General features: G+C 29.8%; 2 protein-coding genes across 2 annotated transcripts in view; both read left to right on the top strand.

Annotated features, from left to right (window-relative positions):
- Positions 1-218: 218 nt before the first annotated feature.
- LOTGIDRAFT_139442 (hypothetical protein) lies at positions 219-1,751 on the top strand (the record flags this gene model as incomplete). The annotated part of the gene is made up of 3 exons (XM_009049438.1): positions 219-284; positions 1,256-1,365; positions 1,640-1,751. The coding sequence occupies 3 exons, from the start codon at positions 219-221 to the stop codon at positions 1,749-1,751; spliced, it is 288 nt and encodes a 95-aa protein (XP_009047686.1).
- Positions 1,752-2,978: 1,227 nt separating this feature from the next.
- The window catches only part of LOTGIDRAFT_200189 (hypothetical protein), a gene marked incomplete at both ends in the record, with an annotated part of 13,015 nt that continues 990 nt past the window's right edge, over positions 2,979-15,003 (top strand). Inside the window, 24 exons of the mRNA XM_009049437.1 lie at positions 2,979-3,051; positions 3,550-3,621; positions 4,035-4,103; positions 4,977-5,120; positions 5,460-5,518; positions 5,833-5,871; positions 7,086-7,178; positions 7,634-7,817; positions 8,085-8,211; positions 8,603-8,720; positions 9,006-9,135; positions 9,377-9,519; positions 9,827-9,961; positions 10,434-10,575; positions 10,881-10,967; positions 11,265-11,338; positions 11,449-11,547; positions 11,738-11,855; positions 12,409-12,540; positions 12,926-13,028; positions 13,199-13,244; positions 13,535-13,684; positions 14,089-14,223; positions 14,572-14,663. Of these exons, the coding sequence (XP_009047685.1) occupies positions 2,979-3,051; positions 3,550-3,621; positions 4,035-4,103; positions 4,977-5,120; positions 5,460-5,518; positions 5,833-5,871; positions 7,086-7,178; positions 7,634-7,817; positions 8,085-8,211; positions 8,603-8,720; positions 9,006-9,135; positions 9,377-9,519; positions 9,827-9,961; positions 10,434-10,575; positions 10,881-10,967; positions 11,265-11,338; positions 11,449-11,547; positions 11,738-11,855; positions 12,409-12,540; positions 12,926-13,028; positions 13,199-13,244; positions 13,535-13,684; positions 14,089-14,223; positions 14,572-14,663 (2,564 nt within the window). The remainder of the gene's footprint in view (positions 3,052-3,549; positions 3,622-4,034; positions 4,104-4,976; positions 5,121-5,459; positions 5,519-5,832; positions 5,872-7,085; positions 7,179-7,633; positions 7,818-8,084; positions 8,212-8,602; positions 8,721-9,005; positions 9,136-9,376; positions 9,520-9,826; positions 9,962-10,433; positions 10,576-10,880; positions 10,968-11,264; positions 11,339-11,448; positions 11,548-11,737; positions 11,856-12,408; positions 12,541-12,925; positions 13,029-13,198; positions 13,245-13,534; positions 13,685-14,088; positions 14,224-14,571; positions 14,664-15,003) is intronic.

The raw sequence follows: 15,003 nt of genomic DNA, 5'->3' as shown, positions 1-15,003 counted from the left end.
CTTGACACTTTAAAAACGAAGTAGTTGATTGGTTAGTTAAAAATAATCAACTAATCAACATTGGTTTTATTCATTTTCGGAGCAATATAATAGGACATAACTACTTTCATTTTCCTTACATGACAAGCAAAATTGAATTTGGTCTATTAATAAGTAAAGTTTGGAATTTTCTGGTAGATTTTTTTCATTGGTTGTGTCATTTGTTTTATGATGTAAAAATGACAAGTAATCTTGTCTCTGTAGATTATGAAGTTTATGGGCAAGTTCAAGGTACAGACTACAAAGTATAATTCATATGAAACATCTTACAGTGTGGGTGACGACAGTGAATAATGAAAGTTATGACTGAGAACTTTAAGTCTTTAAAATGTCAACTAAACATGCGAAGTAGGCATACAATTCTCACTTACAAAATATATTTTTTTGAATAATGTTGATATCATGTAGTTAATGATCTGAGACTGAGGAGGACTTTTTAAGACTTAAGTTCTTACTAGAAGTAACATGATAGGCCTACATGTGTTGAAACTGGGGTTTTGAAGTTGTTGCCTTAGTCAAAATACAATGGTGTTAACTTTCATAAGCACATCGAGGCTACAACAGTGTTTTTATAAATATATTTTTTGAGACAAACATTCTATATATTTAATATAATGGCTGCTAAGTTTTATCACTATTTTATGTTTCTGGGTCATTGTCATTAAAATCGTCCCTTGTAGCAAGAGGTATTCTTTAGTTGATTTAGAAAACACTTGGTTATGTCAGTTAATAGACCCTATGTAGGAAAGACAATGACATCTGAGTGGATGATTTAGGTGTTGAACAATTTATCACAACTTGAATCTATTTGTTGCAAACAAATTGTTATATACTTTAATACAAATTGAATTATTTTCAATTTCTGTTTCAGGTGTATTTTTTCGACAGGTATGAATATCATTCATTTATTCATTCAATTGTTCCATATTTTTCAACTAGGCCTTTCTCCTGTCAGTAGTTTAGGATGGAAGGGCTGAAATGGAAAAAGTGTCTAGTCATTCACATCAGGGGAAAAGTTGAGGCCCCTTATTATACTGCAGACTATACAAGTTAAAGACTTTTTAGGAATTGAACTAAAGGGTAGGATGTCAATGTCCTTTGAAAAGTTTTTGCATTACAAATTGTCTTCAAGATTGGTATCTGTACAGAAATGTAGTTCATCAAGTTGAGTTCATTGTCCTGCGAAAAGTTTTGATATTGATGCCTCTTGTTACAGAATACAGTAGAAACAGCTACCAAACAAGGATGTGTTGGTTGGGTAAGAAATACTCACAGGGGTACAGTAGAGGGAGTTGTACAAGGCCCTAAAGATAAGATAAACTTTATGTAAGTTTATAAGTAATGGTATATTTTTCTTGCTGATAGGGAGATAATTATAAAATAATTGATAAGTACTTTTCATATAGAGTATTGGAATTGAAATATACAGACAACTAACCTACTTCAGCCTGCACCTCTTCAGGTTCAGTTTTTGTATTCCTATATAACTCTATTATAATATCTCTGGCAAAGTAGCTTTTTCATATTTGTAAAATATTTCATTCCTAAAATTTTGAAATTTCTATTCCAAAGTTTAAATTGAGTTAAATATCTATTTCAGGAAACATTGGTTGCAAAATGTTGGCAGTCCCTTTTCAACAATAGAAAAATGTGAATTTAAAAATGAAAGGAATATTTCATCTGTGGAATTCCAAAGGTTTTTTGTGAAATGAATTAGGCCTAAGTGCATTAAAACCTCAGTTATAGTTTCTATGAAATGGTGTTTGCATTGTACCTGTCCTCATTGAATATTGAAGAGCATTAAATGCCTGCTTAACTTAAACACAATTGGGAGTTTTTAGAATCACAATGGCATTAGATTTTTCCTTTAAAACATATACAGTTGTTTTCTCACAAGTAGTTTCAGAATGGATTGAGATCATGACCTTCAGATAATAGTTGGATATCTAATGGTTTTCCTCAAATGAATTGCAGTAACTTTCATTCCTTCAAATATTGGTTGAAAATATCAAAAGTGCCATTTACAATGTTATATATTTTTCCCAATTGGATTGTTGATTTTCAATAAAAGTCTTGTTATTGTTAATTGTTTTATATTTGTCACTCTTTCCAAACAAATGTCAGAGAAAAGCTCTTGGCATGTTCAGTGCACTGAGCAGATTATGACTATTTTTATTACTATCTAGGGTGAACCATCCAGATAAGCTTTTTTTGGCTCATCATCTTAATAAACATGAGGACAATTATGTTACATATTTTCATTTGGCTATGGTTTTGTGACTGTATATTTTTGTTTTAAACATTTATATTGTATCATGTAATTTACAATTTTACAACAAACATCACTATTAATATATTTGATGTTTTACAACAGACATCACTAAAAATATATCATATATTTTACAACAAACATCACTATCAATATATTACATACATATAATCTAAAAGAAACATTACTATCAATAGATTATATATTTTACAAAGCTGCTATATTATGTGTTTTACAATGAACATCATTATAAATATATGAACTTATTAGATACATTTACAACAAACATTGCTTATATACATTGTTTAAGATTATATATTTCACAACAAACATCAGTATTAATATAATTTATAGTGTAGGCAACAACAAACATCTTATCAATATTTTTTTACATGACACATGACTTTTTGTTTATTATAAACAACACTTTGGCGAGGAGTATTTAAATGTTGTCCTTAGGCCTATTACTATGTTATTTTCCCCTTTCCAAACTCTTCTGTAATTAAAGATTAGAAAAAGTATTCAGTCACGTGAGAACTGGTCTGCTTCGAGTTAGGGCTTCGTCCCTAATTTTTTGTTGTCTGCTTCCATCAAAATATAGAAATCATGTCATCTTTGACAAATGAGAATCGACATTGATTTAGGAGAATAAATATGTTAGTGCGTTAAGATGCATGCATCTTATGAGGCTTCTCCAATTTTGGAGAAATTGCCACTGGCAATAGAATCCATAGCATGTTATGGTAAGTACAATTTACTTGAGCTTCCCCTTAACTTTAACTATAACTCACATTTCTTTTATTGAATATTTTATGTATGTACTGTACAAAAACAAACATGAAAATCAAGTTATAGAATAGCAAAAGTCCTTTGAATGGTCAACAGACATATTTTAGAGATCATAGCCTTTTATAGCCATTCATAGCCATTTACCTTCAACTTAAACAAACTCTTTTGAGTATGCTTTTGCATTAATTCTATAGATTAATTATAAAAGGTTAAACCTCATTTTATAGTTTTTATTTTCATTTTGTACCAGCGTATAGTTTTTGGGCTTTATACAAATCTACAAGTTTGTAAGGTTTAAGCTTTAGTTGACCTATTAAAACAAGTATTGGTACTGGTACAGAAGTTTTCGACAATGTCTATGATGGAATAGATTAAAATCATCTGTTTGAGATTGTTACCTAGTTTATGTCCATGTACACATGTAAATATAGTAAACATTTACTCTCTTTCAGAGGATATTTTACTGGTTGGAACTAAACAAGGTCATTTATTACAATACAAAGTGAAGAGAATCAAGACGTCAGGTACACTATACTAGAATAACTCTATCATTATAAGGAATCTGAAATCATATTTGCCCTGTGGTTTCTGATCTAGCAGTTTCAAGATAATACTGATAATCTTATACCGTTTTAGAACTGTATACGAAATAAAAGGTCATGTACCTTGATCTCAAAGTAATATAACTTAAAGTGTATGATAATAACATTCTGTGACGTCATTGGCCACAGACGCTTTACTGGCTGCACGGGTATATATTGTGTAATGCTTACGCTAGGGTTGAAAGGATTAAAATCTTATAACTTGTATTGCTGGCATGATAGATAAATTAATACATCACGCATGATACTACATGCCACAATATGATATGCATATCATGTTTTTACTGATACAGTTTTGAGACTGTTAGCTCCTTTATGATATTTATTTTTAGGAGATTCAAAGTTTGAAGTTAATCTTGAGAGATCGAATAAAGCTTTTGCTAAAAAACCAATAACACAAGTAAGTGTAACCAGAGCTTAATATCTTGATCAAGTTACCTTCATTGCATTTAACCTATTTAGAGAAAGAGAAAATTCTTTTTTTGTTTCTTACTCTATAAAAAATGGAGAATGTATTCTGTATTCTTTCCTTTTGTAGAATATGACAATGAATAATGAATAATTTTGTATGATTTTAGTTAGAGGCTGTACCAGAACTATTTATTTTGATTAGTTTATCAGGTAAAAATTTATTATTTCGTCTTTTTAAAACATTGTCAAATCATTTCCGTGTGAGTGATCAAATTGAATTGTGTAAATTATTTGTGAGATGAGTCAAAATTTTGAATAACGATCTGTTATTGAATTTTTTAACTCTAAATGCCAATTCAAATTCTGGGACCCACAGTAATGGTTACTATAACAGGTGGTGTTATAGAGGTAGGACAAGATCAATATTTCTTGAGCATCACATATGCCTTTATGAGAATGCATTTGTCAACTATTTTCTGAGCAAACCAAAGTGTTTTTTGAATTTGTTTACATTTACATGGCAAGATAATTTGAATATCAGCCTCAAAAAAGGATTGTTAGAATGTCTATGCATGGAAAAAAAATATGATTTTTTGTATGTTGACATTGAAAAGAAACACATCATTCCTTGAAATTTCATCCGAAAAATTCCCAAATTTTGGATGAAAATTGTCTTCTGTAAAAACAAATTTGTTAGACTTTATGTGTGCTCATAATGATATTTTTATCAATGCAAAGACATTTTAAGACTATCAGTACTCTTTTGAGACTGCCATTCCAATTCTCTTAAAGATAAATGAAAAATTTTTTCTTTGCCCAGGCAAAAGTTAAAGTTACTTTGATTAAAATTTTGATACATTTATAAGCTTATAATCTGCTTTATGATTTATTGCTGTTTTTTTTTTTGATAGATAATGTAATATGTGTCCATGATTTAACCACATTTGGTCTTGTAACCACAGTTAATAAAACAAAAGGTGCAACTTTGTTTACAGTTGACCTAAGCGTAAGTAGCTCCAATTTGAAAATAGAATTACACTTACTTGTATTTGGAGCAAGAAAATATTACACAATGACAGGTTAAGAGTTAAATTTTATATGACACTAAATTGTGTGCTATAATTGCAAACAAATATATTTACACCAGAGTATTAATTTGTCAGTTTATTTTCATTTTTGCACTCCTTGTGTATTTAACTAGCCCGTAGGTTAAGTAATTGAGTAAAATACTATCAAAATGTTGAAAAGTAAGCCTTGTAGCCATTATGATTTTAACTTAAATTGTGGATTTTGAAGTCTGTCATTCTTACTAATATTTTGATAAATATTTCAGACACCCACCAATTTAGACGGAAAAGTTCAACCTAATTTGAGAATATGTGTAACTTCCAAACAAAGAAGAGCTCAGGTATGAAAGATGTTATGTTTTTGTCTTACTGATGATAGGATATCATTTGTTGATTAAGAGTAGGTTGTGAGTGATCATACTGGATCAACTCCTAAAAATACAGACTATCCTGAAAAATTTCATTGCCTTAAGTAGAATTTAAACTTCTATAAATTTTACTGACAACTGAAAACCGATAATGGCATTGAATTAGAAATTTTCTTATTTTGAGAGAAATGAAAACTGACATTCAAACACCACTCAGCAATAAATGTATAAATGAATGTCTTGTAAGGTATTAAAAAAAATATTTCATAGTGTACATTTTATTTCAGTTCTTCTTTTGGAAGAATCGAGAATTTCATGATTTGTTGGTAGGTATGATTTTGTATACAAATTGGTTTTATCTTTTAAGTCTTATTTTATTTTATCTATAGAATTATCAGTAATAATTCTCTTTATATTATACATTCTACTAATAAACATACACATTAATGTTTTCAGGTACAGGGACATAAATCGGTACAGTTATATTCATAACAATATGTATTATTTCAGTTTTGAATGCATTTTTGATTTAGTTACCATTCCCGAATATGATTTGAATATTTTAGACTTAGATCCTGTTAAGACGTATGAGTAAAATTTCAAAAACTTGAAATTCCATGCCATGAATCCTTAAATATGAAACAAAGTGATTCTAGTGAATTGCTCAAAGTTGATGGTGCTTAAACTTAGCCATAATATAACACCATTTGGCAATTATTTCAGCTTTCAGTAACTTTCAGTAACTATCAGTAGGTACAAATAAAATAGGTCAGTTGTCTGAAGATTGAACAGCGTAAAACATGGTTCAGGTTCTGTTTTAAATTAACGTAAGATAGTCTCAAAAACATACTGACATTTGTAGACTAAAAAAATTTGGATGACATAGCTGTTTGATTATAGCCATTCTTTGTTCATGGCACTTTGCATGTATGCCTTTGCAGGATCTAAGTTTGATTTTTATAATTTTACCTTATGATTTGCTTGATTTTAAATTTATCAGTACTATGATATAGTGTATGTGTAGTTAATTAAAAACTTATTAGAAATATTAGTTATTGCTAACATATGTTACCATGTATAGTGTTATGTTATTATTTTTCTATCCAGTGACATTATCTTTACTTTACAGAATTGTTTATTTCACCTGTTGCATTATACTGAGTTGATTCATAATTATCTAGTAGAAAGCCATAATGTGAAATATGATTTTATTTTACATTATTTTTTGCATATTTTCTTGAAAAATTGGAATACATAACTGAAATTCTAAACAATTCATATTTAAAAGAATGATGTCAGCAAAATCATATGCTGGCAGTATAGACTGATTTCTTATCAATTAAAATATTCTCATTGTGGACCTCTTGCTCCTTGTCAGTGAGTTTGCTTTCTCTTCTCAATGCCTAATCTAATTTGAAAATTGAAATTCCAAATCATCTGACCAGATTTTATATACCAATTCTATATCAGCTACATGAAACAGACCCTTTTCCAATTAGTTAATAACCCTGTAAAACATCAAATCTTGTTATAATTTTAGAGTGAACTTGGTCTATATGATGCACCTAGAGCAATGGCTTGGTGTGAAGATTCTATATGTGTTGGATTTAAGAGAGACTATTTTCTTATCAATGTAAGTCTTATATAACAAAGGATATTTGATATTTATTGAATTTAGGTTGTATTTCACTATTGAAGTCTACTTATAATAACAAAACTTTCATAATTATCATTTTGCATGTTAGATGTTAAATATGTTGACAAAGGAATTAAAAAGCTGTCAAAATATTTACTGATACAACTTAAGATTACCCATTGCATTTTTTAGAATAAGAAACTGATCTATTTGACCCCCCTTTACTTTCACTCTTTCACTTTGGCATATCCATATCAAACTGTATATGTATAATTGGAAAATTATATCTAGCCTTGCATATGATTCTGCTACAATTCATGAAAATTGTACCTGTGGAAGTTTACACAGTGTCCACATCAAAATTCTCACATAGAGTTATTGCCATAATGATTGTTAACTATCAGCATTCATAAAAATATAATATGAAAACATGTTAATGATATGTTTTACAGGTAAAAACTGGAGATTTGAAAGAATTATTTCCATTAGGTAGTAAACAATTAGAACCTGTAGTAACTAAATTATCTGACAATAGACTAGCATTAGGTCGGGATGAGATGTCCATATTAATTAATGCCCATGGTGAACCAACACAAAAACATCCTGTCAAGTGGTCTGATATACCAGTAGCTTTACGTAGGTATTCTTTTGTACTACTAAATCATTGGTTGCCCACTGAAACGGCAATGGCAAAAGTAGTTTCCTGGTGGGAGATTCAAACACATGACACCTTCTGGCTTGCTCTCTTTGTACTCTGTACTAGATATTATTGGTTAAAGCTGAAAATGACAGTGGTAAAAGTAGTTTTCTCACCTTGTTGGAGTTTGTTCAGAATAAAAAAGTTTGGCAAGATTAATCAAATTGAATATTATTATCATTGTTAAAATTTTTTTTTTTCTACAGAGCATGATCCACCATATCTTATAGCCATTTTACCAAAATATGTTGAAATTAGAACCATTGAACCTCAGAGAATGATACAAAGTATTGATCTAAGTAAAGCAAAATTTGTTTGTCATGGAAGGTTAGTGTTTTTTACTTTAATAGATTCAGAAGAGATTTCCAAGCTTTAGCATTTGGATCAGAGACACATAGAGCATATATTTTCACTGTCTTCCTGGTAATTGAAGAAAAAGCGTTACCAGAGAATAATGTCATTTAAGCAAAAAAATGTTTAGTTAAGCACGAGTAGTGTACAGAAAGAAATTAGCTGTGCTTATCCTCGCTAAATTCAATATCCAATTTATCAATATTATTCATCCTTAAAAATGATTTGCCAGCTTTATGAGTTGCTGTTAGCAGCTACAGGTCATTTATATTTATAGTTCCATAATGAATGAATTCATTGGTACAAAAAATTGACATCTTTGTCCTATGTCAGTTTGAAAATAAATGTTAAAAATAGATATATTTTTTTACAGTGGCTGTGTTTATGTTGCTTCATCTAACTTTGTGTGGAGATTAGCGTCTGTTTCTATACCTCAACAAATACGGGATCTCTTACAAGCTAAAGAATTTGAATTGGCATTACGTTTAGCTGTAAGTGTTTCTTACTTTAAAAATTCATGATTCTCTTTACTTCATAGGAGTTTATTGAATAATTTTTGTGCACAAAATTCTGAGAAATATCAAAATATTGCATAATATGTCTGTTAATATGTGCTTCAGTTTGAAAACCTTGTTATCATTCAATTCACATATGATTTTATAAGTCTTCAGTCAAACAGAAATGTCAAATTGAATTCAAATTGCATAGGAAAGTATGGATGTTATACCAATTATCAGATATGATTAGAAATAATGTTTTAATATTTCGACCTTCAGGAGATGACAGAAGAACCAGAATTAGAAAAACAAAAGAGGATAAGAAATATTCAAAATTTATATGCATTTGATTTATTTTGTCAACATAGATTTGAAGAATCCATGAAACTTTTTGCCAAATTAGGAACAGGTAAGTAAAGAAATTTTTATTGATATAAAAGCTTTTGATACATGTATTTAGTTTTACTGCAATTGCAAGAACTACATTGCATCTAACAGGAAATTGGAATGGTGCAAATTGATGCTATCAGTGACCCTGATACACATAAAAAGTTTCTTTGAAAATCCTTTTACAAATGACTGTAAATGCTGCAGAGAGTTTTGTTTGGATTTGCCTATCATGGGCGTAACTAAAATTGTTTTCTTTTTAGATCCATCTAATGTGATAGGTCTATATCCTAATTTATTACCACAAGAATATAGAAATCAGTTAGAATATCCTGCTAAATTACCTGATTTAGAAGGTAGTGATTTAGAAAAAGGTTTATTGGCATTAATAGACTTTCTTATGGAGGTAAATCTATTGTCTTGTATCAATCTCTGACTAAATCCAGAACTGTGAATTATAAGAGATTATGTCGAACTAACGAGAAGATTGTAACATAAAAGCAGTGAGCAGTCATTGATCTGAACTGTAATTAATTGCCATTTATTGGTTTTTGTGCCAAAGAGCTCCTAATCCTTAAAGTGTTTGTCCATTGTATATTAGTTTGTAAACATAGTTTCCCATTCAGTTCCTGGAAAAACTGTTGGTAGCATAGTAGAATTACCAGTTGTGATTTATGGTGTCAAGTTTATGATATTTTTTGTACCTATTATAGAAAAGAAATGAAATGGTAGTAGATTTAACTAAAGAAATATCAACTACAGCTATAGTGGAAGGAAATTCTGTTATTAAAACTAAAAAACAACTTAGTCAAATTATAGATACAACTTTATTAAAGTGTTATTTACAGGTTGGTACATTTAGTCATAGTGTACTATAGTGACACATAAATTACATTTGTAAATTTTATTTACACAGCATAATTTAATGTGATAAATGCATTAAGATTTATCCTGTCATTAAGGCGAAAGATTTTTAGCAAAAAAAACATCTGGCCCTCGTTAGTAGCTGTATATATTTGGAGTACACCATTGATTTCATTTGTAAGAGATCGCAAAAAGATCAACTATGTTCACCTGTGAAGCTTATGGTTTCTTAAAAATATCATCTCCACTGTCTTGTAGCGTGTCTAAAATTCCATTTAATCCTATTAAAATCACAACCTCAAGTGATGTATGAATGGAATGAAGGCTAGTTAATTTCCATAAACATTGTCCCTATGTCTGGTTTTTTGCATCTGCAATCAGACATAACTGGTGTATATAACCAAATATAGTGAAAATCTGTCAATGAAAATAAAAAACTAAGCCTGTTTATTTCAGACTAATGATGCTTTAGTAGCACCATTACTAAGATTACCAGATAATAACTGTCATATAGAAGAAAGTGAACGAATTTTAAAAAGAAAAGAAAAATTCAGTGAATTAATAATTTTATATCAGAAAAAGGGTTTACATCAGAAAGGTAAATTATATACAAATACTGGTTTCCCTCCATTATCACTATTCATCTGCAACTATATTTTGAATAATCTCATGCTAGTATATAATGGATCAGATCTGTTTAAGAGATATAGTACTTGTGGCACATTTCAGTTTGAAATCCTGATTTGAGTTCTTCTGCAATGAAATGAAAACCTATTACTCTAACATTGGCAAGAAGAGTCTGCTTAATTTTGGTAGTTTTATTTGGAAGAATAATGTTTATTTGACTGTTGATAAGCTTGAATTCCAATTGTGAAAAGTGACACCAATACCTGTCTATTTTAGCTCTAAGTTTGTTAATGAAACAAGCTGCTAGACCTGATTCCACCTTGAAAGGACATGACAGAACAGTCACATATCTTCAACATTTAGGTAAGTAATTTACCAATTTTGCTGATATGAAATAGATGTCCAGAACCTTTGTATAGCTGTAATATTTTCTGAGTTATGGTTATGAAACAATAATGGCCATCTTAACATGTAATTTGAAAAATTAATAAGATATTTCCACCAATTTTCATTGTTGACTTCTAGCTTCTGTTAGTTCACTTTTTTTACTTCAAGATCTCATGATGAGCGTTTCTATTCAAATCATGTGCCGTCAACTTAAAATAAGTTGTGTCAAATATACACACATATAACGAAAAAAATATTGTGTTTATATTTCAGGTGCTGACCATTGGGATTTAATCAAAGAATATTCTGAATGGGTTTTAAAGAAACATCCTGAAGATGGTCTTAAGGTAGGCAGCCAAATATTTCTTAACAATCATAATTCAAGACAATCATATATCATTTAGTACTGTCAAATTTAGTTATATAAAATTTAATTTTGGGCATTAAAATTTTACAGATATTTACTGAAGATTTACCAGAAGTAGAAAGTTTACCTTGTGATAAAGTTCTAGATTATCTTGAGAGTACCAGTGAAAAATTAGCCATTCCATATTTGGTAAGTTTTTAGTTGTTGAGTTATCTTGATTCTGTTGTTATTGAATTTTATTTTACATTTAAAATCAGTATTAGGTCCTGTCACATGCAATTATCTTTTCTACTTGAAGAAGGAGAACTCTTTGAAGAACAATACAATGGACAATATTTGCCAATATTTCAGCGATTTCTAAATTATACGTTTATTACAGGAACATGTGATATTACATTTAGGTAATGAAAAATCTGATTTTCATAATCGATTGATATTGATGTATAAAAGTCATGTGACAGAATTAATGAAAGATTATCTACATTCCCTTCCAGAAGGTATGATTATATATCTTATAATTTATTCCATTTTATTCCATATTAAGATAAAAATATAGGTTGCTTCAGTCAGTTAAATGATTTATTTAGCTCAGGGTTTGATCACAGGCAAGTTCCAGATTCTAGCTTTTGAAATTAGGTTTGTACCTGTCAATATTACTGATCAGAGACACGGAGGAAATATATAGTTATTCAGATGTGACACTAAACCAAGGTCCTTTGTTAATAATTATACATTGTACACGGCTTGGTGTTGCCAATCCCCATTAACCCAATCATAGCGGCAAAGTAAAAACATTTCATTATATTCATTTGTGAATATTGATATGATTTTTGTTTATTGAATATTGATTTGAGATAAATGAAGACTTTACTTTTATGATACCTTTGTCGATTTTCAAAATGAAAATGAATTTATTTACAATAAAATGAAAATTATCTGCTATATCTGACTGAAATGATGACAAATCAGAAGAGACTCATTCTTTTAGAAAACCCCGACCTGTTGATTTTTGTTACAATGTATATATATTAAAGTATTTGTTTTTATAAGCAGGTCATCCACCTAGTATTCCTGGTAAAGAACCAGGTGAATTAGGACAATATAGAAACAAGTTATTACAGTTTTTATATACATCACAACATTATATACCAGAAAGATTATTAACTAGATTCCCTCTTGATGGTGAGTACTATACATCAACAGTAACTTAGTGAAACTGATATATACCTGTTAAACTGACAGAATCTAAGCCGAAAAAAGATCAGACTGTGTTCACTTTATCTAAATAGCTACATATGAGCATTTGAATTGGAAATAACCAAGATAACTGTTTTTTATAATAGAGGGGTTTTCTCATATTATTCATGATCATGTGACATGAAGATTTATTGCCTAATGTAAGGTTAACATGCTAAATTGAAACATAGTAGAAATAAGTCACAGTAATATAAATTACACCTTGGTATTTTTTCTTCAGTAATGCATGTGAGAGGAATTTAATAAAGAGTTGGCAAATATACCACTGTTTTGGATTAATGTCTAAAATTAATTGTTGTATTTACTATAGGTTTCTATGAAGAGAGAGCTATATTATTAGGTAGATTGGGTAGACACGAACAAGCTTTAGGAATCTATATCCATGTTTTACATGATCCTGTCAAAGCAGAAGCGTAAGTAATCTAATAATATTTGAAATTTTCATGGGTTTGATCATTTTCACATAAATGAAGATAAGTTGTCTGGAATATGTTGACCTAAAGATTTTGTTCAATCTGGTGTCATTTCTGTAGATTTATCTGCACAGTACCTTGACTTAACAAAGACTTTATTATATTTACAGATATTGTACTTCACATTTTGATAGAAATAGTGAAAGTAATAAAGATGTAAGTGTGAATAATGTTTTAATTTACATTTACTGGTACTTTAAACTGATACTGAACCAAAATGTGAAGACATGGTTCACCATTTTCGTGGTTCAATCATGCCTTGGTCTCAGAACTTGGAATTGCTCAACTAAGCTAATCAGTAATTGTGTTCAAAACTTACTGTCAAAACGTTAGCCTTCTTAGCAAAGTGTATCCATAATTATTTATTTGGAAAATGACATTGTTGACTCACCTTTTTCAAGATGGTTTTTAGACGTCTTAACATGTATTTGTATCATTGATTGTAGGTTTTTGTTCAGTTATTAAAAACATTGTTACAACCACCTGACCCTACAACATTAGGTATGGCTGCTGGTCAATGTAGTCCTGCTAAACCAGATATGTCTGCTGCTTTACGTATCTTGGAAAAACATGCCTGGAAAATTGATACAACTAAAGTAAGTCATAGGACCTATTCTTTCTCTTGTTGCGCTTAAGCCCCAAGCTAACCCTGATTTCCAAAAATATTTGACTTGATGAGGATTTGTTTCCAAAACATGTGATGATGGCATGAGAAGAGTTCTAGACAACTAGAGTCTGAAATAAAGGGAAAAATATTTTGACATGAGTCTTTACTACATGTTTTACTGTCAATACTGTCAACATAGCTGATATGAAGTGTAAAGATTACTCTTGCTAATCTAAAAGTCTAAGACTCATTTGATCAACTTCTGAAATTCGGATAATGTCAACTTTTTTCAATACATTTTTAAATGTTCGCAAACAAATATGTATTAGGAAAGCACATGGTCTCATAAATGAGCTATAGAAATGATAAATTTACTGAATTTTTTTCATTAAGGCATTAGAGTTGTTGCCTGCTACCACCAGAATTCGTGATATTGTAACCTATCTAGAAAATGTAATGGAGCACCAAGCATCTCGTAGACGCCAAAATCAAGTATTAAAAAGTATGCTGTTTGCTGAAAACTTACAGGTAAGCATCAGTCTTTTTATTTTTAGATCAATCATGCAACATGTTAAGGATAGAAAACAGGGTGTTTTTTTTTTATTGGAACTCTTAATTCTTAATAAGTAAAGATTCAATGTTATTATGTAAAAAAATAGTTTCGTTTCGATGATATCACTGGCCTAAGTCATACACACTCCTTGTGTGAAGATAAAATATAGTGGTACCAACCCTGTTGTGATACATTGAAAAAAAATTAGTCCTTTTTCAATCATGCATACTGTAAATCCTTATAAAATTACAATTTTCAAATTATGTATTAATGTCAAGATATTTTAACTGTAAAATCCAACTATTTTGTATATTGTTTTGTAGATACAAGAACAAAGAATATATCATCAAGGTATAAAAGTTAATATTACAGATGAAAAAATGTGTCGTGTTTGTAAGAAAAGAATAGGTGATAGGTAAGTTTTTATTTCCTCTTTGAACACTAGAAAAAAAGGACTCATTCATAACCTTGTGCTACTGTAAAGTAAATCTTGAGACCACAATTTGATAGGTATGGAAAAATATCTATAGTATAATAAGTAAAATTATTAGAGCACAAAACAAACCAGTGTCAAAGAGTGGGACTTTGCAAATGTAGCAAAATGCAAAAGACCCTGAAAAAATCAACCTTCCACGATAATTAGATCAAGCGCAAGAACAGTCTAAAGTTGAGAAATTTTCATTTTTTAATACCGGAAGGGGACGTCAGACCTCACAAATGAAAGTATCAGCAGATAGCCAAGGTCAATGACCTTT

Source organism: Lottia gigantea, assembly GCF_000327385.1.
Source record: "Lottia gigantea unplaced genomic scaffold LOTGIsca_136, whole genome shotgun sequence".
NCBI lineage: Eukaryota > Metazoa > Mollusca > Gastropoda > Lottiidae > Lottia > Lottia gigantea.
This window is presented reverse-complemented; position numbering and strand designations above follow the sequence as displayed.